This window comes from Petaurus breviceps, unplaced genomic scaffold (genome assembly GCF_028583685.1).
Source record: "Petaurus breviceps papuanus isolate PSGF00001 unplaced genomic scaffold, PetGlider_PUasm1.0 229, whole genome shotgun sequence".
In the NCBI taxonomy this organism is placed as follows: domain Eukaryota; kingdom Metazoa; phylum Chordata; class Mammalia; order Diprotodontia; family Petauridae; genus Petaurus; species Petaurus breviceps.
The window spans coordinates 25,045,388-25,073,339 of NW_027185903.1; the positions used below are offsets into that span (position 1 = coordinate 25,045,388).

A 27,952-nucleotide genomic window follows, 5' to 3' on the forward strand; every position below is an offset into this window, starting at 1 on the left:
TATCTATCTATCTATCTATCTATCTATCTATCTATCTATCTATCTATCTATCTATCTATCTATCTATCTATCTATCTATACATATATATATATATATGTATATATATTATGGACCATAAACTCATGGAGACTAATAGTTTTAATTGTAATATCTCCACACAGTGGAGTTGTGTCAAAATTCTCCAACCAAGATTTGCCACCTGTGGTCAGCCTGAAAATTATCCCTAATAGTATAAAGATAGGGCGGGTAGACAGGTAGGGTGGGAATTGAGGGGGAAGACTGTCTGGAAGAGAGAAACAGTGAAAAAAAGTAAATTAATCATGTTTCTCCAATTTTTTTTTTTTTAGTTTTCTTCTGCTTTCCCTACAGGCAGGGATATAGTAAGTGCTTTGTTCTTCTGATATTCCTGTACTTTTTCCTGGCCTTGCATATGTGCTTGTATCTTTAATTACAAGTCTAAATATTCATATTTCTCTTGAAAGTTATACTTTAGGCTCTTTATTTTGCTTTCTTTTTTAAATTATTAAACCAAATGGTTATGTGGTAGATTATTATTGACTACGTTTGTGTCACTTCAAAGACCCAGGCTTGTTTTAAAATGGAGAAAATACCCTGTACAGTGGATCTTGCCATACCACTATTTAACATGGCTATCTAGCTATCTTCAGGCACAAATCTATCAAGATTTAATAACATCTGGATTGTCTTAGAGCTGGAAGGGACCTTTGAAACCATCAAGTATAGCCCTCCATTGCCACCCCCAATTTACAGAGGGCAAAACCACAGAGAGGTTAAGTGATTTGCCAAGGGTCATACAGCTAGTACACATCAAAGGTAGTTTTTGAATGTAGTGCTTCTTGACTCTTAAGTCTATTGCCCTATTCACCCTACCATACTTCCTCTATTCCTCATTTCATTACCTAGGTTAAATAACTCTTTATTTCATTAAGACATCTGAAAAAGTTTCAAAATATATTTTAAAAAATAATGTTGTCTTGTAAATTGAATTTTCTTAAAATGAGACTTGCTTTTTCTTTTGAATTTTATTGTTTCACTTCTTTACATATGGCAAGAAGTATCTGATCTTGCACTGTTAAAATAGAAAACCACATGTTAATAAATGCCTGTTATTAGTTCCTAGCACTATTGTCTTTTGTTAATGTAACATCAGGGTTTTTTCTATAAAACTATAAGAGTTACATGATGTAGCACTTTGAATTTTATTCAAAACCTTTAAGATAGATAGTCCAACCTTTATGAGATGAGAAGTGCAGGCTTAGAGAGAGGGACTTAAAATACTTCATTTATTTCACTATATCAGATTTCAAGGATTTGTGGGTATTGTCCTCAGGTTATGCATGGCATGTTGCATCCTTATGATTCAGGATCTGATGCTGAAGATACATCATTTGGGGCCCAGCTTCTTGAAACCCTCTAAGTTTATCTCGGTAGTTCCTCAGACCACAGGCATGCATCTGCTACCAAGCCATTCTTCAGCATGCATTCGGCTCAGCTCATGTGTTCCAAGGAGTGTTTTTACTCCAGGGCTATTATCTTGAGAATTTGGAATAATTTTCATCTTTAATGAAGAAAGGATTGGTGTAACTGAGTGTAGCAGAGTCAGAGAACCTGGATTCAAATCCTGCTTTGGCCACTGACTACATGGGCAAAGTGCTTAAGCTCTCTACCTCAGTTGTCTCATTGTTAAATAGAGGCTTTGGACTTTAGGGCATTTAAGACTCTTCCTGGCTCTAAATTTATGATCTCATGATCTTAAGAGGAAGAGAATAGCTTGTTCTACCTTGTGATTAGCTCTGCAGGTATTGCCAAATTATTAAACTAATTGGAAAACTGTAACTTTCTTAAAATTGAATTTTCCATTAGGTAGATTATATTTCTGTGTTACTTTAATTGCTTTTAGAAAGAGTACTGAAATATACCATATTATTAAATCATGAACAGACCATCATTGTCTTACCATAATTTTAACATGGATGGGAAAGTGAGACTGACAAATATTAGAATAAATCCCAACAAATAAAAATATTCTAAATTGTACACATTAATTCTCTTTAAAATTGATTTTTGTTTTTTGTAAACTTTGAGATTCTCTTCACAGGAATTTACTTTAAATCATCTAACTTTTAATGCTGTGAAAGACTAATAGCCTTTTATAGTTCACCACTTATTGAGAATCTAAGAGTACTCACTATAAAACTAATCATTGTTATACTCATAAGATATTTGCTAATACAAATGCCTGAATAATCTCCATTGCTGTTGAAATGGCTTGATATTTAAAATTTATTTTTTATTTAAAATTTTTTGAGCTCAACTATAATTTAAAAAAACATATGATTTTTTCTTTCCATAAAACTAAATTAGTATGTGTGATCGTTGTGATTTCCCTAGTTTTTATAAAAGTGACCTTTTCAAATGATAGCTCATTTTTTCTTTTTATAAACGTTGGGGTTTTGTCTGCTGCTGGAGGTATTAGATGGGTGTCCTCTCTGAGGTCTCCACACGCTCTGGCAAGCTGGACACACACCCCAGGACCTCCACCCTAGACTGCAATCCAGATCCAAGCAGGTTAAAGCAAGAGTGATTACTCCTCAGACTGGTGCTTGGTCCCCCTACACTCTGCAGGCCAGGAGCTGAAGCCACCATGTGTCACTGGCTGGCTGTGCAGGCATCTCAGCGGCTTCTCGCCCCGGGGGTAAAAGCCATGCACTCCCACTTACTGGTCCCAGAGTTCAGACTACACTGACCTCTCACTTTGTCCTTTGCATCTATGTGTTGATAAATCTGTAAAAGGCCACAGCTGTTGCTGATCTTGAGTCCTTCTGGTGTGGAGGCTGGTCAGGCCCACCCTGGAGCTAAAGCCTTGTTGTGGGGCTGGGCTCAGCTTCCAGAACACTGCGCTGGCTGATTCCTGCCGGCCTGCCGGACTGTCCTCAGTGGGAGGTTAGCTTCTCTGTGTCATTTTGTGGGTTCTGCAGCTCCAAAATTTGTATAGAGTCCCCTTTTTACATGGATTGGGAAGGTGGAAGCTGGAGCTGCGGGAAGGTCGTGCTTCTACTCCGCCATCTTGGCTCCGCCACAGTTCCTTTATTCTTTAACTTATTTTGCCAGCTCTGATACATGACCCAACTGAGCAGATACATTAACATTTCTTGGGCAAATCATGCTTAACCTGTTATATACTGTCAATTAGGAGATTTTAAAAAATTAATAATCTTTTACCGCAGTTTTATTCCATTAAAATTTGAGGTATTTTTCCTGTCGATTTTTGACATTAGGCAACTTTCAAAATTTGTTATGGTGACCAGCTACCATATCAGTTCTTTAACATGAAAACCATTCATTTTTTGTATATAATAGTAGTTTAATTTCCATCCCTTCACTTCAGTCTTTTGTTAAAGAAGTTATGATAGAAAGTAAGAGTTTCACACTTTACAACTTTTTCCCTTGGGCTTCTTTGTAAGTTACAAGATCATAAATCATGATGCATAGTTGACTCATTCAATTCAGTTAGACAAACAGAATTTTTAGTTGATGGTTTCTTATTTTTGACAGCAGCATGATTTGGGAGTTAGGAATATCTGAGTTTCCTTCTCACATCTGATTGTTACTAGTCATGTACCGTGGACAAATGACAGAAATTCTTTGAACCACAGGAACTTATAATACTCTTCATCTTGAAACTGGTTGCAGTCTGTACTTGTTAAAGACATTCCACGCTGGCTCCTTTCCATTCTAGACAATTTAAATCCTTTATTTAGAGGTGTCTGTTATAGAGAAAGACTTATAAATACCAAATTGAATACTTAGCCAGTAACAAAAACATGGGTGTTAAAAAAAATTATACATTTGGAAGCTTCTACCACCTAACCATATCCAAGTTTGGGTTACATTATTTTAATTGTCATTAGATTATACTGATAATTTTGTCCAGTTGTAAGAAAATAGAAGAGAACTTACTTGATATAACTGATATTGGTAAATAGGACTAATTTAAAGAATAATTCTGTTCAATATGTATTGACTTTTAGGAGGATTTTTGTTATTGTTGATTTGTGTGGGTTTTTTGGGGGATTTTTTGGTTATCTTAGAGTGTCTTGAGTTTTATTTATTCTTCCTTTAGGGATTAGGAGCTGACAGCAAGAACCTGTATCCTTTCCTGCTCCCAATTATTCAACTGAGTACAGATGTTTCCCAGCCACCACATGTTTATCTTCTGGAAGATGGTTTAGAATTATGGTAAGAGGGAGAACCCTGGGTCTCAATTTTACTTTTATTCCTGCCTTCCTCCTTTAATTACTCTATGGAATCTGTCATTTTGGGAATATATTGGGATTATGGTAAATTCCTATATGCAAAGATTGTCTTTCCTGAGAGGTTAGCAGAGTTGGAATGTGATTTTACTGGATACACAGAAGTTATTTTTCACCTTCTTTAATCCAGTGAGTGCTGAGATATGTCTGAAACACAAGGTTCACTACAATAGTGATTTTCTTTTTCGTCCTGACATAGTAGCATATAGTTTTTGTTTTTGACATATGTTGCTTTCCTGGAAAGGTTAACAGGTATCCATTCCTCAATGACAGGACTATGTTTAAAATGAATTTCTCAGTGTATGGAAGTTATATGTAAACCTAAGTATATAAAAATGGCTCTTCAAATAAATAAGTTAGGAGGATGAGATTCAAAATTAACATTTAGACCACATTTATTAGCTTTAGTTAGTCAGAAATTGTAATGAACTATATACACATAACTCCTTGGGTTCAGTTTGTTAATTCTTATTTTTTTTTTATTTTTGAAATGCTTTATTAACTTCTGACAAATCATTCATTTCCACCAGATTTTGAGTTACAAATTTTCTCCCCGTTTTTCCCCTACCCACCACCCCAAAATAGTCCCACAGGATATCCCCTCCTCCAATCTGCTATCTCCCATATTTTCTCCCATATCCCTTTCGACTTTTCCAGTAGGGAATGGTGGATCTCTATGCCCCAGTGCCTGAATATCTTATTTCCCAATTACATGTACAATAGTATTAATAATAGTATATATATATTTAAACATTTGATTTTAAAACTGAATTCCAGATTCATTCCCTTCCTTGTCACCCACCCTTTCTGGGAAGATAAGCAGTTCAGTATAGGTTGTACATGTATGGCTAATGCAAAACAATAACATAGTAGATATATTGTAAAAGACTGACTATATTTCCCTCCCTCCTATCCCACCTCCCACTTGTTTTCTATTCTCTACTTTGATCCTGTCCCTTTTCAAAAGTGGGTGCTTCCAACTTCCCCCGCCCTAGCCTGCCTTCCCTCTCATCTCCTTCACCCCTACTCTCCTGTAGGGTGAGATACCCCATTTAGTGTGTATTTCATTCCCTCCCCCAGCCAAATTTAATGGGAATAAGGTTGACCCATTCCGTTTTGCCTTCCTATTCTTCCGCTCCATTGTAACCATTTTCCCTTGCCTCTTCTATATGAGATAGTTTACCCCATTCTGTCTCTCCCCATCTCCTCTCATTATATTCCTCTCTCACCTTTTAATTTCACCTTTTAAATATCATTCCTTCCTGTTAAATTGGTCCTGTGCCCTCTGTCTATGTATACCTGTAAACATATATACACACATTCACATATGTATTCATATGCCCATATACCCTCATATATATATTTCTGTTACCTTCCACTATTTTCATACTGAGAAAATTTTCATCAGTTACAATTATTGTTTTTCCATGTAGGAATATTAATAGTTCAACTTTGATAAGTTCCTTATGATTTCTTTTCCCTGTTTACCTTCTCATGCTTCTCTTGCTTCTTGTATCTGAATGTCAGATTTTCTGTTCAACTCTGGTTTTTTCATCAAGAATGCCTGAAAGTCCTCTATTCCACTGAATGACCATATTTTCACTCAGTTTTGCTGGGTAGGTGATTCTTGGTTTTAATCCCAGCTCCTCTGACCTCCAGAATATCATATTCCAAGCCCTTCAATCCCTCAGTGTAGGAGATGCCAGATCCTGGGTTATCCTGATTGTGTTTCCACAAAATTCAAATAGTTACTTTCTGGCTGCTTGTAATATTTTCTCCTTAATCTGGGAATTCTGGAACCTGGCTATAATATTCCTTGGAGTTTTCTTTTTGGGTTCTTTTTCAGGAGGTGATCGGTGGATTCTTTCAACCTCTATTTTGTCCTCTGGTTCTAAAACATCAGGGCAGTTTTCTTTGAGAACTTCCTGGAGGATGATTTCTAGGTTCTTACTTTGATTATGGCTTTCAGGTAGTCCAATAATTTTAAAATTATCTCTCCTGGATCTATTTTCCAGGTCGGTTTTTCCCATGAGATATTTCACATTGCCTTCTATTCTTTCATTTGTTTGGATCTGTTTAATGGCAACTTGATTTTTCATAAAGTCATTAGCTTCCATTTGCTCCAATCTAATTCTGAAGCAATGATTCTCCTCATTGAACTTTTGAGATTCTTTTTTCCATTTGGCAAATTTGACTTTTTAAGGCATTCTTCTCCTCACTGCCTTTTTGAGCCTCTTTTGCCATTTGAGTTAGTCTATTTTTTAAGGTGTGATTTTCCTCAGGCTGTTGACTCTCATTTCGTAATTTTCTTGCAGTATTCTCATTTCTCTTTCCAATTTTTCCTCCACTTCTCTTATCTGCTTCTTAAGGTCCTCTATGGCCTGTAACCAGCTTGTATTTTCCTTTGAAGCTTTTGGTGCAGGAGTTCTGACTTCACTGCCTTCCTCCTGTTCCATGCTTTGCTCTTTTTTGTCCCCAGAATAGGAGTGTAATGTTGGAATCTTCTGTCTGCTTTGTTTCCTTTGCCTGGTCATGTTGCCCCTCAGTCACTTGACCCCTGGGCTTTTTGCCACAGTAGGACTCTGCCACCAGACAGGGGAGCTTTTGTCCCAAATGCTGGGGTTTTCTCAGCTGCCGGAGGTATTAGTTGGGTGCCCTGTCTGAGGCCTCCACAGGCTCTGGCAAGCTGGACACACACCCCAGGACCTCCATCCTCGACTGCAATCCATATGCAAGTAGGTTAAAGGAAGAGCGACTACCCCTCAGACTGGTTGCTTGGTCCCCCTACACTCTGCAGGCCAGGAGCTGAAGCTGCCATGTGGTGCTGGCTGGCTGCGCAGGTGGCTCAGTGCCTTCTCGCCCGGGTGCAAAAGCCAAGGTACTCCCACTTACTGGGTCCCAAAGTCCAGACTGCACTGACCTCTCACTTTGTCCTTTGCATCTGTGTGTAGATAAGTCTGGAAAAGGCCACAGCTGCTGCTGATCTGGAGTCCCTCTTGCAGGTGGCTGGTCAGACCCGCCCTGGGACTGAAACCTCCAGCACACGGTGGGTCTGGCCTCATCTCCCAGAGCACTGTGCTGGCAGGGCTTTCCTCAGCGGGAGGTTGGCTTCTCTGTGTCATTTTGTGGGTTCTGCAGCTCCAAAGTTTGTTCAGAGTCCCCTTTTTACATTGATCGGGGAAGGTGGAAGCTGTACTAGCAGGGAGGTCCTGCTTCTACTCTGCCATCTTGACTCTGCCCCTCTCAGTTTGTTAATTCAGAGTTCTTGATTTGCTAATCCACATGGCTACTGGGAGGAACACTATTTGTGTTCTTTTTTTAAAAATTCTTATTTAAAGCTTTTATTTTTGCATCATAGCCATTTCTTTAGAGAAAAATAGTTAACTGAAAACAAACCAAAAAGTGACCCTGTTTGACAAGAGAGGCAACATTCTTCTGGTGAAAGGAGGTTTCCAAACTTTTTTGGTTCATTGTGCTTCTTTGTATCACAATAATTTTTTCAAAGGAGCACAGATCAAAAGGAATGCCTTTTATTAAGTAAAGTCCAAACAGTTTAATAAGTATTTATGTCCTAACAACTCAGAAATGATTTGAAAAGAAAATGTGCATAAATTGTAACATAAAAATAAATTAACATTCTTAACCATTGTTACCTATTAATTGGATGTGTAAACCTCTCAAGCATCGCCCAACTTCTCAGACCTTGGGATCAACTTGGACACCACTTCCTTCATTAGCTGTTCCACACTTTTTTTTCACACTGTTGCTTTTTATCACTGTGACTGTGGAAAAGTTATGTGACAGATGAGACAGTTTGAAAAGTTATGACGTAGCTGAAAGTAGAATTTAGCAACCAGCAATGTAATGCTGAAACCATGAACTGTCTAGTATCCAACAAAAGTCATGTGTGATGATTGCCCCTATGAGTTAATTGTATGATCCGGGCCACCATATGGATATTTGAGATTTCTTAAAACATTTTTCTTTTCTCTCCTCAGCCTCTCTTTATCTGATGGGAATGCATATAATTTTGATTAGAGCAAATATAGCTAAAGAATTTTCTTTTTTTAAAGCAATTGGGGTTAAGTAACTTGCCCAAGGTTACATGGCCAGTTTTTTTTGTGTGGGTGTTAATTATCTGAGGCTGGAACCGATCCCAGGTCCTCCCAATTCCGGGGCTGGTGCTCTTACTGTGCCACCAAGCCACCCCACTAAAGAATTTTCTAAGGCTGATTTTGAACTCTTAATAGTTAAACCTGATTAACAGAGGTTTAAAAATTTATCTGTTCAATCAAGTTTCATTACATCATTTTACTACCTGAACCCTTATTATGATATGCCATTAGGTTCCTTTTGTTATATGATAGAAGCTGGAAAAAAAAAGGTTTTACATTAAGTAAGAGTGAGGTACAAAAAGTTAGGTGAAATGGGTGCCTAGGGCCTTTCCATATTCTGTTTCCTCTCCCAGAGACCAATAAACTATTCCCCTCTACATCAATTAGGAAGGACTAAGGTTTTCACTTTACCAAGATCTGGTGGATTGGGAGTTTGTATTTAGCAAGTAGAAGGCAGGAAAAAAAGGGATATGTAACTGGGAACCCAACTTTATTAGACAAATCGCTTGGACTGAAAAAAATTGTCTTCTAATAACTTGTGCTGGATGCTGCTTATAGGTATTAGCTTTCTAATTTGAATTTTAGTTTTTGATTATGCTGGTAGGTTGCAGCTGTGACAACACTCAGTTTGCATTTAAAAGTGAACAACAAAGTGAGAAAAACAACAAGTGAGGCAAGTAAGAAAAGCTACCTGAGTGTCATCTAACAGAATAGCTGAGAGAAGCAGTGGAAAACAGGGGGAAACACCTTGGGACCAGACAGTGCAGGGAAAGAGAAAGAGAGAAGTGAACCAGGTAATGAGGAAACATCAAATAGTAATCAAAATCTAAAAAAAACTTTTAAAATGAGAGATTGATCTGAATTATGAAGATAAATCATGTGAATATATTAAAATATTGTCATGTTTAAATTGCTTTTTAGAAGTATGCTAGGATTTTATAATTATTAACATTTTATAGTGAGAATAAGAAACTTAATTTTGCTGTTGGCGGTCTTGACACCACCCTCTGCACTGCTGCATTGGCCCCCTTTGCTCTAGATGGAAGTGGATGGGGCCAGATTCAGAAACCATTCCAGGTGCCTCCATCCTCTCTTCTCCCTTACTCAGTTTACAAACTCTTCAACCCTTATGGCTTCCAGTATTAATCTTTGGTGAATAATTTCCATACAATATATCCATCCTTGACTTCCCCACCAAGTTCAAATCCATTATTTGAAATTGCCATTTGGGTAAATTTTTGCCTCCCTTGGACTTATTCTGTTCCATGAAGCTAGATGAACTCTAAAGTGCCTTTATGTTCCAAACCTGTGATCCTTTGATCTCTTTTTGGATATTATAATGAGAACAAGAACAACTACCAAAAATAATAACTAACATTTATATAGTGTTTACTATATGCCAGGTACTATGTTAAATGCTTTTACAATTATCATCTCATTTGATGCTCATAGCAATTCTGAGATGTAGGTACTGTTATTATCCCATTTTATACCTGAAAAAACTGATGAAGACAGATAAAGTGATTTGTTCAAGGTTACACAGCTAGTAACTGAGACTGGATTTGAACTCAAGTCTTCTTGATTCCAGTTCCAGTACTCTATCCACTTGTACTCCCTAGCTGCACAGTAGATATTTCACTCACAATTCAAACTCAACTTGTCTTTCTCCCACATCTCTCATATCTTTTCAGTTGCTTAAGTTTTACTGATTTTTACCTATGACCTCTCTTTTTTTCTCTCTTTTTTACTCATACTCCTACTATTCCACATATTTCCACTAATTATAATAGCCTTCTAGTGGTTTTCTTATCCTCTAGGCTCTTACCTTTCCAATTCTTCACAATATTATCAAAGTAATCTTCATAACTCAAGGCTTGATAATGTTAATTTCCTTTAGTTGTACTCTGTTGTGTTTTTTTTTTTCTTTAAAGCAATCGGGGTTAAGTAACTTCCTCAACGTTACACGGCCAGTTATTTCTGGGTGTGGTGCTGAGTATCTGAGTCCGGATTTGATCCAGGTCATCCCGACACTGGAGCTGGTGCTCTTACTCACTGAGCCACCTGGCCGCCCCTAAGCAATCGGGGTTAAGTAACTTGCTCAAGGTTACACGGCCAGGTGTTTCTGGGTGGGTGCTAAGTAAGTGTCTGAGCCTGGGTTTCGATCTCCAGGTCGTCTCAACACTGGAGCCGGTGCTCTTACTTGCTGTGCTACCTGGCCGCCCCCTCTGTTGTGTTTTTAATAAAATATAAACTTCTTAGCTTAGAATTCTTGGTCCACCACTACAGACATTCCAGTTGAAAAGGAAGAAATAGAATTTTTTTCAAAACTGTGAACTTTTATTCTAGTTTATGTGTAAAGTGCATATTCCATTGTAAAAATATTGCTACTTTATAGTATTTCTTGTTGGTTAGTGTCTCCTTCTGAATTACATTTTTCTTCAGTTTTAAAAAAATGTTTTATTGTTATTATTTCCGTTGTCAGTTCTACTTTAAACTTTTTTGAAATGTTGTCTGTTTAACTTTTCTAAACATCATGTGTTTTTTCAGCCAGACTGTATCACCCTTTGCCCTGATTCTTGTTTAGTATTTCTTAATTCTTTTTCTTTGCTCATACTCTTTTCTATTTACCAGACTATTCAGATTCATCAAATTCTCATGCCATTCTATTTTTCATTAAATAGTTTAAATTTTTCTTTCAAATAATTTTTAAACTGTTATAGTTTTTTTATTCATGCTTCTGTAGCCATATTTTGATACGTTTCCTATGTTTCAGAGCAGTTCTGAAATTTTCAGCTTTATATTCTCATAGCCTAAAATTCCCTCATTTTACAGATCAGTAAACTGAGACCTAGTTTGTTTTCCCAAGGATAGGGGGCATGGCTGGCCATTGTTTTATGCTCTTAGCCCTGGGATTGTAGCATATACCATCAACCCCCCATTGTTGGATCCATATGCAAAACTTTTCCAGTGTTTCTTTCTGAATTCTTTTCTTCTGCATTTAAAAAATCATTCGTCACTTATTCTTTCATTTTTTTAGCATCAGTATTTCTTGTCCCTAACTGCACCCCAGTTTTTCCCTCCCATCTACTTGCCCTATACCTTTTTACCCAATAAACCTAGTGAAGGAAACTAAATCCATACATTGGCCATGTCTAAAAATTTGTCTTATTTTGCACTTTTAGTCTATCACCTCTTTGCCAAGCAGTGGGAATTGTGTTTTATCGGTCCTCCAGAGTCTAGATTTATCATTACATTGATGAAAGTTGTCAAATATTTCAGAATTTTCTTCCTTTCTTTACTACGTTGAAGGCATTGTATACTTGGGATCTTGTTCCTATTCATTCAGTTTCAGATTAAAAAAAAAGCTTTTGTACACTCTAGATCTTCATATTTTTTTAGGCATGGTTCTTACTATTTGAGTTATTGTAAGGTAGGGTGCTACACAGCTAGCACCTTTTAATTCTTCTTATGAAATAACTGCTATTCTATAACCCTCTTTTTGAAATGTTATGCAAGATGTATTTAATAAACAGAGAGACAGTGTAGTATAGTGGATAGTCAGTTTTAGTGTCAGGAATACCTAGGATCAAGCCTTACCTCTGACAGATACTAGCTGTGTTATGAGACAGTTTCCTTGTCAGGTTCCTAGACAGCTCTTAAATACATAAATTGCAGAGGAGGTAGTGAGAGAAATTTTGGAAATTCTGAGGTATCAACAGAGAATTGATAAAAACTGCCAGTTGGGGCGGCCAGGTAGCACAGCGAGTAAGAGCACCAGCTCCAGTGTTGAGAAGACCTGGAGATCGAATCCCGAATCCCGGGCTCAGACACTTAGCACCCACCCAGAAACACCTGGCCGTGTAACCTTGAGCAAGTTACTTAACGCTGATTGCTTAGGGGTGGCCAGGTGGCTCAGCGAGTAAGAGCACCGGCTCCAGTGTCGGGATGACCTGGATCAAATCCGGGCTCAGATACTCAGCACCACACCCAGAAATAACTGGCCGTGTAACCTTGAGCAAGTTACTTAACCCTGATTGCTTTAAAAAAAAAAACTGCCAGTTGGAATTAAAAAAAAATAAGACTCACCAAAAAAACCACAAAAACCAAGTACAGATGATAAAGGTAGTTTTTCTGATTAGTATGTTCTCCTTAAAAGGGTTCTATTTCATTGGTTTGGAAATAATTTGGTGATTGCAGGCTTAGCCAGTTTATAGCTCAGATTTTTTTTTTTAAAACAACAATCAGTATTATTGCCACAAAAACAATGACTATAATTAAAGTGTTTATATCCCTGTTGATTGTTCCAGAGCAAGAATTGTTTTGCTTCTAGCAGCACAATTTCATTGCTGGTAGATATTTGAATACAATGAATCTTTTCCTGTAGAAGATATGGTATAATTCTCAAAATTAGGAAGTATCTTGTAGTGAAAAAAAAATCAGTTTTGATTATGTTAGGGAACACCTTTTCGGCCATTTCACTGTTGGTGCATACGTGTACACATGTATATGTATACAATCTACACATGTAGATTAAATAGTTTGTATATTGGCTTTCTTGGATTTTGAATTTTTTGTAGGGTGTTTATTTCTCTCCTTATCATCATGTGCTGTGTTTCAGGTATGGATCATATTGAGTACACCTGAGATAAGAAATTATGTTTATATCTGCTACAGTTTTAAAAACTATGTTTAATAAAAAGTAAATGACTTTTGCATTTTGTTTTATCTTTTTCTAGGTTAGTGACATTGGAGAACAGTCCATGTCTTACACCAGAGCTGCTTAGAATCTTTCAGAACATGTCCCCACTTCTTGGTACGTATTCAAATATAAAATTTTTGAAGTTTATATTTACAGTCAATTTTTCAGGCATTATTCTTTTTAAAATTATTCTCATTTTCTAACCCTCTGTTATTTAAAAATACATGATCACATCTGAATAATTTTCCAAAATTTCCTTGGGTTTATTACCATTTTTGCTTATAAAGGTATAACTACAGCATGTAAAATTGGACTTTAAGTTATTTAATAAATATTGGATGGAACATATTTTCAGTTGTTAAATTTTTAATGTCCTTCATATGTGTCCATGTCATTAATCAGTGTGTTTATGTCATCAGTTCGTTACTGTTTTAAGAATCTTGGAATACAGAAAATTGGGGAAAAAAAACACGTGCCCTGATTATATAGAAAGATTCAAAATTTCAAATTCAGCAAATATTTTGTAAGCTATAGGATTTTATGGTAGAAAGTGATTATGTATTATGCAATCCCTTATTTTCCTCAAGTGAAAACTTTTTCTCATAAATATGAAGAGACATGCCCTCAAGTCAGATAGCTAGTAGTAAGAAAGCCAGGATTTGGAGTAAGGCTTGATGACTCCTAATCCAGTGTTCTTTCCCTGCATCATTCATGTTCCAAAGTAGTATAATGTGCTGAGTGTACAAAGATTACAGTGATTGTAGTAACTTCCCTCACGGAGTAAGAAAGCCAAGGATTCAGATTCAGGCTTGATGACTACTAATCCAGTGTTTGGCTAGAGTTTATTCAATTGAATTGCAAATTCATAATTGTGGATAAAGTTAATATGATTTAAAGAAATGGGTCCTGTTTCAGTATGGCTTGGAAAATAGAGAAAGTCATGAGGAAGAAGGTCAAATAGGACTAGAAAGATAGGTTGAAATTTGATTATATATTCAAAATACTTATATAAATTTAGAACCCTATAGTTTCCTTCAAAGCACATTTCAGATTATTCTCTCTCTCTTGAAAATTTTTAGTATTATATCTTATATCTTTTATATTTACTTATCTGTGAACATATTGTCCTTAAAATATGTTATCTCCTTGGGGACAGGGATGGTTTAATTTCTGTCTGTTTATTCCCAGTGTCTTTAAATATGGTATGTTTATTTAAAAAGTTATTGAATTTTAGAATGGTAAAAGACAAATTTCAGGTTAATTCTTTCTTTTCTATAATTTGGATTTTATATATTCCAAAGACTCTTGTGTTTTATGGATCATTCACTGTGAGTGTCAACATTTCTGTTGAAATGGTACTTTAAAACCAGTGAAAAAGGAGAAAATTATTTCAGGTTCAGAAGGCATCTTTCTTAACTAGTGAGTAGAGCAAAAAAGACACCTTATCTGTATTCAGTATACCTAACAGGTAGAAATTAATTTTTAGTGAATGCTAAGCTAGAAAATTCTTTGACGATAAGAAAAATGACCATGATCTAAAAGGAGAATCAATGATAGCTTCAGAGAACAGAGCTGTGGTAGGATAATTTTGCTGAAACAAGAAGTTTTAAATCCTGGTTAACTAGAAGTCCTGGATATTAAATTTGAGTGCTGCTTCCAGTTTGTAGTGCTTTCCTGCAGAGTCTCTCTGCTTGTGATCAAGGATAGAGAACCTGTAAGTGGTTTCCTCATCTCTAAGACCGTGCCTGTATTCCACGGATTGCAGATTTGGAACTGGAAGGGATCTTAGAGCTTCTCTAGTTCATCAGCATCTCTTTGCCCCTGCCCCCCACTCTTGCCCATTTTACAGATGAGAAGCTGAGGGCCACAAGACTGTGGCTTGGCAAGGTCATAGAGGAATGGTCTGTCTTGAGAGATGCTTGGTTCCTCCTCCTTGAAGTGGCAACAGCATAGATATATCTTCTCTTCCCTTTCACATATTGGTACTTCTTTTAATTAAAAAAAATCTAAGAGAACATTTAAAAAACATCCTGAGAAAAGGTTCCATAGGCTTCTATTAACTACCAAAGGGGTTGTTGACCCAAAGTTAAGAATTTCAGCACTATGATCCCTTTAAATCCTTATCGTTTTTTGGTTAAGTGATTGTCTTGTTTCTTAAAGTAGGTAGCAAGCCCTTTGAAAGCCAAGTCTGTATTCTATACTTATTTGTTTCCTCCACTGTACCTAGTACATATTTCTGTTGTTCAGTTCTGCTGTGTGTGACTTGTGTAAAATTTTGTGAAGAAAAAAAGAGTTGGAATGAACATACATGAAAGACTATGAAATCTGGACCAAAGTGTTTTTTGTTCATACTGAATTCTAGGTGTCATCTCCTACTTTGGGGCTTATTCTTCTCATCTATAAAATTCAAATTAGCTGCTTCTCCTTTAAGGGACTTAAAAGAAAGATCAGGACCAGAACAAAGTCAAAGACCTAGAAGTCCTAAGGGCCAGCAGTATTCTGGCTGACATCAGAGTCTAGGGATTGTTAGATTGCATCAGTAGGTCAAATGACAGTATTGATGGTTAGGCCTAGTGTTAAAATTCTGGTCTGACTATTTTACCTCCTTATTCAGAAAACTCCAGTGACTCCCTGTTAACTTCCAGAATTAAATAGAAAATTCTCCATTTGTCATTTAAAGTCCTTTAGCCCTCTCCAGGCTATACTAGCGGCTAATCTCCACAGAACTTTGTCACCTTAGAAGCTCATTCCACCGTTAGGGTACTTCACACATTTGGAATACACGTAGCTTCTGTGGCCTCATCTTCTGAGTGGCTGCTTCCTTCAGTAAAAAGGAGGCTCAGGCCAAAGATGTCTCTATCCTTCTCTAGGCTGTACTGCTGACTCTTTTCCACAGCTTTTTTCCCTAGTTTTTTCTTCCCCTCTCCACCACCCCCTACTTCTTTTTTATTTGTTGTTTTCCTCCATCACAGTACAGACACAGTATAAGTTTAGGGTTAACACTAAGTAGTTTCTTGTGCCAACTCTAAAATGATGTGCAATATTGAGAAAGTATGATTTGTAACCGTGGTCCAGATGAGATTAATCAATGCAATCAATCCGTTTATTAATACTGTAAGCAAGGTTTTTATAGAGTAATAGAACAAAGATAGGTCACTAAGTTTTCTAATACTGCTTTGTTCAGTTTCAAGATGCCAGACAGTGATGTCAAGTAGGACTTGACAGTTATCAATGTCCTTGATTCCAAACCATAAGAATAGTATCTAAAATGTATGGATAAGCTAATACCTTCTGGCAAACATCCCAGAACAGGGCAGAGCTCTGCATCTCAGGATATCAGGCTGACTCTGATTTACAGCTGCATCACAGAGAAAATCAGGACTGGACAATATGGACTGGCCACTGGAAAACCTGGAGCTAACTTATCTAGGACCAGCCTGATTCTGGATCAGGTATTTTGGCTCCCTTCACTTCTGGAAGGCAGGGATATATTTCTTGTGCCTAACACAGTGCCTGGTATATAGTAAGTGCTTAATAAATGCTTATTGACAGACTGACTACCCCCTTCCTTAGCCCCTTTCCTAGACTTTTATTTTCCTTTATGTACTCTCACAATGCAGCAATACTGACCTCCTTGCCAGGGCACCCTTATCCAGATTCTGTTTCTGGAATGTTCTCCTTCCTTATCTCTACCTCACAGCTTTCCAGGCTTCATTTAAGATTCAATTATAATCCTACCTTCTTCAGGAACCTTTCCATGTTTTCCCACTGCTAGTGCCTTCCTTCTGGGATTACCTTCCATCTATTCTGTATATATCTTATGTGTACAGAATGATTTGCATGTTTTCTCCCCTGTTATGTTGTGTTTTTGTCACCTCCCCTATTTGAAAAAAGAGAAATACAAAACTTTTTAAACATAAATATTTAGTCAAGCAAAACTAGTTTCTTCTATTGATTTCCAAAAACTAATGTTGCATTCTGCATTTTGAATATGTTACCTCTCTGTTAGAAGGTGGATAACATAGTTCATCTTAGCCTTTTAAAATAACTGGATGGAGTTAAAAGGTTTCAAAATTTTATTGTCTTATTGAATCTGTGAGTGAACTTAATACCTGTATTCTTATAATTCTGGCTCAAATTTATAATAGTTTTTTTAAGGTTACAAAACAATATAATCACTGTTGTAGCTGGTGGGAATATAAAGACAGAAATGAATTGATCTCTTCCCTCAAGGAGGTCACTTTTTAACATGTGAGTGGATTAAGGAAGCAAGGTAAATTTTGAAAGTTTAATTGGGGTACTCCATGGGAAATCAGGAAAGGCCTACTGGAGCTAGAAGAAGATGAATTTTGAAGGGAACTAGGAATTTTGCAAGATAGAGTTCAGAAGCAAGTTCATTTTACCCATATGAGACAACCTATATAAAAAAGGTAGAGGTCAGAAGCAAGTTCATTCTACATGTATGAGACAGCCTATATAAAAGAGAGGAAACAGATGATAAAATGCTATATTTGGGCAACAGCAAATTGGTCAGTTTGACCAGAACTTCCAGCCAGTGAAGGCTTTCTGAATGGGAGGAAGCAGTTTAGCTCCCACTTATCTAGCAAAATCTAAAAATTAAGCCAGATCGAATAATGATCAGGAAATCCACTGAGAAATTATAGTAAGTGATGTCTTTGACTCCAGAACAACACAAGAAGGCAGGCAGAAGCATGCCGGCAGTAGGGGCCCACCAGTAAAGCCATCATCAGTTTAGGAAACAAGTTGGCAGTCTCCTGGATAAACAGAGCTTGATCATAGACACTTACCATTTGCAGATCTCTGTATTAGGAGAGACAACAAGAGTCAGGGGCTCCCCCATGAAAGGCCTAGTGATTTAAGAAACCCACATTGAGGACCTTGCAAGTAACTGGTTGCATCACTCGGACCATGATGCCCCATACTTAGGAGCCCTGAGGTCCCTAGTACTCTGTCCTGAGATGCCATAGAAGACCTGAAGGTCCAGGACTTAGAAACTCAGGACCTAATCTAGGAAGGTAGAATTCAGTACAGGAACCTAAGTGATACAAGTTTGTTCAAGCATCCAGAAAGCCCAGGAGGAAGCTGAGCATGGCCCTTGCACAGATCACCATTTCACCAACTAAAGCTAGAGAGATCAGTAAACTGAAGAACATACAAACCTCTCCAGAGCATCATAATCTAGAGATAAGCAGCAATCCAATCTAGGAAGAGAGTGTAATTCTTTAAGAACTGCAGAGATTCAAAGGAAGAAATAATTTTCCAAAAGAATGATCTATATGAATACCTAGAAGTAAGGAAGCAAAAGATTTTTTTTTCTGGAGGAATGAATTTGAAGGAGATTAAACAAAGCTTTGAACAGAGAGCTGCAAAGGTTACCCAAGTAATGGACTCCCTGAAAATTAGAATACACAAGCAGAAAGCAATGACTTCATGAGACAGCAAGGCATATTAGAACCAAATCAAGACTGAAGAAAATAGAATAAAATGTAAAGTATATATTACCAGAAAGAGCTGACTTAGGAAAACAGGTCAGAGAGATAGAATTTAAGAATGATTAGATTCCCTGACAATATAGTTCAAGGAAACACAAACTCACAAATGAGAAATCACAACTACTAGATCTAAAGGGTCAAGTAAAATTGAATCTACTTGTAATGTCCTGAAAGAAGCCCTAAAACTTCAGGGCGGCCAGGTAGCACAGCGAGTAAGAGCACCAGCCCCAGTGTTGGGATGACCTGGGGGATCGAATCCGGGCTCAGACACTTAGCATCCACCCAGAAACACCTGGCTGTGTAACCTTGAGCAAGTTACTTAACCCCAATTGCTTAGGGGCAGCCAGGTGGCTCAGTGAGTAAGAGCACCAGCCCCCAGTGTCTGGATGACCCGGAGGATCGAATCCGGGCTCAGATACTTAGCACCACACCCAGAAATAACTGGCTGTGTAACCTTGAGCAAGTTACTTAACCCCAATTGCTTTAAAAAAAAAAAAAGCCCTAAAACTTGTCCTTACCAAAATCTAGAGCTTTCAGAGGAGAAAGAAAAATATTGTAAGTCCACAAAATAAGAGTTCAGGTACTGAGGAACCCACCACAGTTAGGATCGTATAAGCCGAGATCTTTAAATGCAGTATTCTAACAGGCAAACAATATGGGATTACAACCAACAGTAATTTATCTTGCCAAATTGGGTGTAATAGACTTTTATTGAGGTCTGTTATTAATCATTATTATTACTTTAAAATTGAGAACTCTGGGGCATTTCTGATAAAAACAAACAAACAAACTGGAGCTGAACAGTAACTTTGAGATGCAAACCCAAGATTCATTAGGTAACTGGAAAGGCAGCTTTATTTGAGCGTTTGAAAGAGTCTGTATGGAAAAGAGCTTTCATTATAATAGGGTATAAGAAAGAAATATCACTTTGGCATTATTGACATTAACCTTAAGAATTTCTAAAAGTATTGAAGTTACATTAAATGTGGGAAAAAAAGTTTCTGATATTGCATTGTTCTATGTTGAGTGTGTTAAGAGGAGAAACAAAAGGAAGAGTAAAAGGAATTCAGTCATGTCAATAGGATAAAGAAAGTGTTGTAATTTAGGATTTCTCTTTGTAGCCTTTAGCATATGCTTCAGTGCTTTGTACATTGGTGTTTGTTCTTTGAATCTTTATATCCATTTTATAGATGAAGACATGGTCATAGAGGTTCTTTTTCTTGCCTATGGTCATTCTAATAGTATATCTCAGAGCTAGGACTAGAACCAACCTTTTTTGATTTTAGGCCTAATAGGCTTTCCCTGATATCATGCTGCCCTGTTCTATTTAGCCCAGGGGTCTCAGTGGGCTATGGTTTAATTTGATTGCCACCTCCTCTCCTCCCCAATTGATCCAGTGTGCTTTCATTTTATATATTTTCCTTTCTTACTCCATCTTCTAGATCTCACTGAGGTCTGGCTCCTTCCTGATATGATACAGCTTCACTGCGCATCTTTGTCAGCACTAGCCGTATTTTTGTTCATTCTTCCTGACTTACTCATTGGTCTAGACAGAGGAGTGGGAATAATCTTTGCCTCCCATTGTCTCTTGCTGTTCTACCACCATCACTCAGTAATCTTTCCTTTGAGATTTCACTCAGGTCACATCTATCACTCAATCAAAGTCCTGATAGCTGTTGTCTGCAGACCTCCAGGTTATACTCCATTCCCTTCTCAGTGAGTTCAGTACCTGACTCACTATCTTTCTCTCTTCTTTGACTCTTACTGTCAAAGTAGGGGATTTCACTATAGGTGTTTGTACTTCCTCAAACACCATAGCCTTTCAGTTTCTCAGTTTACTTATTTTACATGACCTACTTCTTCAACCCACCTCAGCCACATGCCAAGTTGGTCATATCCTTGGTCATCACAAATACACCTCTAACATATATATGAACTCTTAAGTTCCATTATCTGACTGCAGTTTATTCATGTCCCCCCTCTTTCCCTCTTCTTTCCAAAGTCAGACTTATTCATCTACTCAATGACCTCCAGTTCCTTGACAGTTCTCTTTTCTCTTATACCCTTCTCCTTTCCCCATCTTGTTCCCTTGGTCAGTCAGTTGAACTGTACCCTGTTGTCTTCTCTTGAATCCCTTGCTCTCTTATCATATTGCTAATCATTCCTTGCCAAACCTCTCAGCCTTGGATTACTCCCACCATCTGCCACCTTTCCTGCTAAGCACATGCTGCTGAACAAAGGTGGAAACAATCTTATACTTGTGCTGACTAGGAATACTACAAATCTGTGTTAGATAATATGAACTGGACTTTCTCTATTGCTAGCCAGTCATGTTTTTAACTCTGTAATTAACTCACTATCTCACTCACCACAGCAACTCTTCTAAACCTTTTCTTCCCTCTGCTTCCTCTACTCTACCCACTCAGCTGAGAACCTTGCCTCCTTTTGCTGAAAAAATTGGAAGCCATTCACCAAGAGTTTCCTCCTCTTTTCTCCTCCGTATCTTATTTTATCAAGGTGTTTTCTGTCACTATTTCTGCTTTCACCCTTGTTTCTCAGGAAGAGGTGAAAGAGAAGCCTATCTCCTTGACAAAACCAACCCTTCTGCTTGTACAATTGATCCTATTCCATCTCATATCCTCCAGCAGAGAATCTGTTCCCTAGCCATCTGACCACTCTTTCTCAATCTTCTTTGCTGATTCTTCATCCGAATCATTTCCACTAACTGTGGCTAACCCTCAGGGCTCTGTACTGAGCTCTCTTTTCTTCTCCCTCTACACTGTTTCAATTGTTCTTGTAATTTATGGATTAAATTGTCATTTTTAAATTGATGATTCTCAGATCCAGCCTGTGCTGACCTCTAGTCTGCTATTTCCAACTTATATCTTCAGTTCTCATTTCTAGTTCAAGAAATTTCAAATTTAGATGTCTTGTAGACATCTTAAACTCAGCATGTCTACAACTGAACTTACTACCTTTCCCCCCCCAAATCCTTTCTTTTTCCAAATTTCCCCATTCCTCCCAGTTCCCCAGGCTTGCAACCTAGACATCAGTTCAGCTCCTTATTCTATCATCTCCCTCTTCCAATCTTTTGGCAAAGCCTGTCAGATTTTGCCTTTATAGTATGTAGTTATCTTTTTTATATGACATATGACATAACATGATGTGACATAACATAATATCTAATCTCAGATGCTACCGTATATCCTGATATGTCTTCATCTTCTCACTCTTAGAATATTACATTAGTCTGCTGGTGGGACTGCCTACCACAGGTCTCTCCTCATTTAAATCCTTTCTCCATTCAACTGTTTTTTGTTTTGTTTTGTTTTTTTTGGTAAATTGGCAATATAGTGGTTGGGGCTTCATTTCTATGAATGTAACTTTAAATTATTGACTATTTTTTGACAACACATTGTAATTCCTTTAAATGTTGGCCATTAGGACAGAATAATTGTGATTTACAAAGTGCTTAGTGAATCTAAGTTTCTGAAAATCTGTAACAATCAGGTAACAGTGTACCTTTTAATTCTACCATATTTAAATAGCACATAAATACATATAAAACATGCAAGAAGCCAGATAGTGTATATTTATAATTAGCATGAAATTGTTCTATTAAAATAACATATAAACAAGTATAATCCTTAGTTGATCAATGTACAATTTTTTTTAACCATTATAAATGATTATATATAGTAGATTTGGGAATATTTTCTTTCATAGATAGCATGCTTTTAGTTTAATGGAAACTAAAAACAATGGGTTCTGTTTAATTGCTGTGTTTTTTGAGCTTGTTAGAAATAAGAGTTTTGATTGATATGAAGGAGTTAGATCAACTATAGACTTGGTTCTGGGGTTAGGAAGAAAAGGGGGTGGCTCACAAACATGTGACTGGCTCTAAATGACTTTAAATTGAAAGGCATGTAAATTAGAAGCTGTCAAGGTTTAAATCATGCAAATTCTATGTGAAAAGCATTATGCTGGAGTCTAGAAGAATTACGGAGTTGGAGAAGCTATTGTTCCTGGGTTGGTATTTATAAAAATTATAATACTAAGGCAAATGTGATAAGTGTATGGCTACAGTACATACAAATTTGGACAAGTTCAGTCTGGGAAAGAACATTATGCATTTCAGGTGATCATGAAAAGTTTCCTAGACTTTAAAGGATGGTAGGTAGGATTTCTGTAACTTTGGTAGATCAAAGGAATTTCAGGAAAGGAGAAACATGAAAATTAGAAGGAAAAGCACAGAAAATGGAAAGAGATAAGTATGTGGGGTACACAGTGCTCTGTGAGTAATACAATAAGGTAAGGCTATAAAATAGTTAATGGTAATGCCAGAGAGAGGAGGATACTGAATACTAAAGCATTTGAACTTCATTTAGTGGACAGCAGGGATTTATTTAAAGATTTGGACATGACCAGATCTGTGCATAAAGAAGATTGATACAGTATGGCATGAAGAAATGATTGTTGCAGGAGAGTGTTGAGTGTTGCAGGAGACTGGGACAGGAAGCAAGTTTTAAAATATTTAACTGTAAACCGTGCTGTTTAGTAAAATTCAGAAAAGACTTGAGCACAGGAGTCATTTATTTTTCATTGAATTTCTTTAAATTATTTAGCTATTATAGGTCAACTTGACATTTTATTGAACTATTTGAAATTCATTATTTTGGCAGAACTAAGTTCAGAAAATCTCAGAACCTGCTTTAAGATCATCAATGGTTATATTTTTTTGTCATCAACTGAATTTTTACAGGTATGTTGCAGTAATGGTTGCATAGTAAGAAATGATTATAGTTTCTCCTTGAAATTAATAAATGACTACAGAATTTAGTTGTAAGAACAATTCATTTTTAGGTATAATTCATAATATATTTCTTAACCAATCTTTTCTTTATAAAAGGAACTTGTTTTTTCAATTATTCTCTAGTAGGATTATGGAGAAATTAATATTATCCCTTAAATAAATAAGAATTTATACAAGTCCCTGAGTTCCTGACATATGATGAATTACTGGATAAAGATTTATTATTTTTATACAATGGTTATTAAAATAACAAAGCTTTTTAAAAATTTAAAGTGTTCTTCCACATTTCATCCTTTCTTCTGTCTGAAGATGAATTTACTTACCTATCAAAACTTGTTAGAACAAACTCAAGGAGACTGTCCAGATTCTTGGTATAGTACGTTTGCTTAATGTATTGCTTTAAATTGGTAGAATACGAGCAAGGGATTGGGAATCTTTGTTCTACTAAATTTTTTTTTAAATGAGATTTAACTTAAACACAAAATTTGTATCACTTGAGTGTAAGAGAAAGTTCTTAACATTTTATTATGGCCTTATAGTACATCTTTTATAATGTTACAAGCATGAGTTGTGTGCAGTAATAAAATCCTAATCTTTTTGAGAGAGAAAAAGTATTTATACTATTTTTTATGTATATAAAAGCTTTATAGTAGGTTTAGTGATTTAATACTGTGAAAAGTTGCAAGAACTTTCACAGAAAAATATATTTACAAATTATATAAATTTTCATTTCAGTATTTGTTTTTTTGTCAAATAAAGATCATCCCAATTGAATTTTAGTAATTTTTGAGATTATATGTATACATTTGTAATATTCATATACGTTGACTTCTGATTGAATTTCAGACATATGCAGTAGGTCTGTGTCAGTCATTTTGTGAGCTGTTAGAGGAAATTACCACCGAAGGACAAGTTCAAGTGCTTAAGGTATTGTCTAATCAACTTTTTCTTATGAGATCTATATTTTTTTTATTTCTGCTTAATAAATCTAGATTTTCATAGTGCTAGGATGAGTGTCTATGAGAGCACAGAACAGTTCATATAGTTCTTAATAAGATATTGTGTAACCACGTAATATATCCAAATTAGCATAAGAGTGCCCTTTATAATATTTACTTCATACATCATCCACATTTCAGGACACATAAGGGAGATAAATTTGAGGAAAGTACATCACCAAATAGCATACTATGGAACATGAAGCTGAAGATAATGGGAAGAATTGTTTAAAACCAATTTTTTTTTTTTTAAAGATTCAAACAGTTTTTGGATACAATAGTACTTGGGCTATTAAGAACCCTTAAGCAATTATTGTTTTGACTGAGTTTTCCATTTAGCTTAGAGTTTTTCTCTGTTAACAGTTAATTGTTATTACTTTAATCACATTGTAGGTAAGTTTAAGTCAAAAGTATCACATTTTCCTTATTATAAAAAACAGAATAGGAAGCATGTTTTCTTGATATTAGGATAGCTTATTTATAATAATATTATGATCATAATTCAGTATTTTCACTGTGAATATCAGTTATTTGCACTATGATTTAACTCAGTGGTTCCCTCAATCCATTTAGAATTATATGGGTCTAGAGTTTAGTGTTTTTGAATTCTTATGTTTTTTTCATCATTTTTCTCTTTCCTCTTTTGCTGTCAACTGTTAACCTCTAAGTGTCAGTGTGCCTGCCTCTAAAGAGTTTTTAAAACATATTTCCAGGAAAAGACAAACAGATATTAAAGATAACATTGTAAACTCAGCTCACGTTTATGTTTTTGTCATCTCTATAAAGGAGAATAATTTAAAAAATAAGGAAAGATGCCCTGAAGATGTATCTTCAGGTATTTAGGGATTAGTGACAGTTATAATCCTGAAGGAATCCAGAAAATTTTATTTCAGCTTGAGTCACCCTGCTTTGGCAGCTAGGGTTGCCTGGTTTAGGAGTCATTATGTGAAGTGCCATTCTGAGACAAAACCTGGCAATGAGATTTCAGAGTAACATAGAAAGAGAATCTAGGAGAGATTAGATCAGATTGACCTGAGAGTCAGATACTATAGAAGAACAGTAAAAGTCAGGAATGGAGTTTGGAGGACAGTGTAAATGGGTCAGAACATAGCTTACGACTTCAGAACAGAACTCGATAATCTGAAAGCTAGCTGGGTTTTATGTACACACTGTCCAGACATCACTTTAAGCTGGGTTGGGGAACCTGTGGCCTCCTAGATCCTTTTTTCCATTTTTTCAAGTCTCTTTAAATTGAGTTCTTAGCTGAGAAAGAAATGTTATTTATATCTGTTTGGTTTGCATATAGAGAAAACATGTATGTGTATGTAAATATTGTAACTAATTTTAAAGTGTTATGGTTCTACATGTATTCATCTTTTTCTACTATCTTCTGTACAAGTCATAGATTCCAATAACTTATTAAATCACTTTTACCTTATTCCCTTGACAACTTGCATTAAATAAAATATCGTTACATAAAAGCATGCATCCAGATTAGGTTTGTTTTCATTAAGCAACATTGAAATGATTAAATGTGACCACTTCTGATAGGTTAATGATCAGTCATTAAACATTTAGTAAGCACCTATTATATGCCAGACACAACTAGGTGGATCAATGGACAGAATATTGGGACTAGAGTTAAGATGATTCATCTTTCTGACTTCAAATCTTGTTTCAGATACCCAGATGTGATTCTGGGAAGTTCACTTAACCCTGTTTGCTTCAGTTTCCTCATCTGTAAAATGTGCTGGAGAAGGAAATGGCAAATCACTGCAGTATCTGTGCCAAGAAAACTCCAAATGGGGTCACAAAGAATTGGACATGACTAAAAAACGATTGAATGACAAGAATATGCCAGGCAGTATACTCAGTGTTGGGGGATATAAAGACAAAAAAACAGTTCCTGCCCTCAAGGAGCTTACAGTCTAATGTAGGAAGACAGTACACAAAAGAAGCAGAAGGCAGAGGGTAGGGGGAAGTAGTGGTGGTGCCCTGAAGAGGGGCATGATACAAAGAAATTCAAAGGTATGCAGCTGGGTAGGAAATGAAGAGATGGCCAATCTGTGTTCCCTCCTTAAAAGGAGGTACTGACTAGAGAGTTCTGTGTCTACCCTCCAATCACAGAGAAAGAAGGGACCCTAGCAGCAGAGGATATAGAGGAGATGTGAGTTCCAAGGCTGATGAGATCTTGCAGGGAAATGCCAATGAGGTATGTGTTCAAGGGCTGCAGGAATAAGGTTTCTGGGACATGATAGAGAAGTTCAGGGGTGTTACTGAGTAGAAAATATTGAAAAAAACATTGAAAAGAGCATACAGTTTTATAAATCAATAGATTAAAAAAAATAAAATGCAGTAGCTTTTATTCAGAATCTGAAGCTTCCTTTTGGTGTTCTTAACTAGTAACTCACATTTTTGCTGATTGTAATGTTTATAAAGCATCTTTCTCATGTCAGCCCTCTTGGGCACGTGGCCAGCAAATCTCTGGGCATTATAGGAACTGATGACTTTTAACTCATTTCTTTGACTGTCCAATGCTCGCACTCCTCTGACTCCTTACCAAGAACAATTATTATGTAGGAGTCATCAAGAAGTGAAAGAAATTTTCGCTAGGGTGTTTATGGAGGAGGGGCATTGACATTGATTTTGGAAAATAGACTGTCCTTGAGTTGTCTGGTCTTAGGAATTCTTATGTCTCAAATTGATAACCACCTTATATAGAAATGAGAGCAAAATCTGAATTGAATGGTGGATACTGTGTTTTTGAAAAAGGAAGAAATTCCGTCACTTGGTCATTGACCAAGACAGATTTAAGAAAACTATTTCAGTAACACACTGGAGTTTAAAGGCAGACTTCAACGACTGCGTGAACAGTGAGGAAGTGTATAAACATGAAAGTATACTTTGGAAGAGTTTATCTCATGTTAGAGAGAGATTGGGAAGCATAGTTGTAAAGTTTAGTAATTAAAGCGAAAATTTTTTTTGAAAGATAAGATGTGTTGAAACACCTTTCTAGCAATAAGTAGAAAAAGAGATTTAAGATGCAAGAGGATAATTGATTGGAAGGAGATAGAAGAGTTTCTAGGGAAGAGATGAAGGGAATAAGTGTTTAAGCTTAACACTGAAGAGGGACGTTTCTTCCTGTAAGACGAGGTAAGAAAGGAAGAATGAAGATAAAGAAAATTTCAGGTAAAAGCAGAGGAGAGGTAATTTAATTTTCTGAATAAACCATTATGGTCCTTGAGTTTCCTATTAAGGTATTTATTTTGAATAGAAGTACATAGATGAGTTAAATTTATTTTTTAAAACACACCTGCACCCATATGGTAACAGCATTTTTTTTTTTTCTTGCTTTTTTTTGGAGGGGGGAAGGCAGGTCAGTTGGAGTTAAGTGACTTGTCCAAAGTCACACTGCTAGTATGTTAGTGTCTGAGGCCTGATTTGAACTGAGGTCCTCCTGACTCTAGGACCAGTGCTCT

At 36.5% G+C, this 27,952-nt stretch overlaps 1 protein-coding gene across 2 annotated transcripts in view; it reads left to right on the plus strand.

The window, feature by feature from the left end:
- Positions 1-27,952, plus strand: part of IPO11 (importin 11) — a 230,997-nt gene that overhangs the window by 105,193 nt on the left and 97,852 nt on the right. For both annotated transcript variants that reach the window (XM_069096384.1, XM_069096383.1), the window contains 4 exons: positions 4,146-4,261; positions 13,187-13,263; positions 23,345-23,424; positions 24,322-24,402. In XM_069096384.1, coding sequence (XP_068952485.1) covers positions 4,146-4,261; positions 13,187-13,263; positions 23,345-23,424; positions 24,322-24,402 — 354 coding nt within the window. The remainder of the gene's footprint in view (positions 1-4,145; positions 4,262-13,186; positions 13,264-23,344; positions 23,425-24,321; positions 24,403-27,952) is intronic.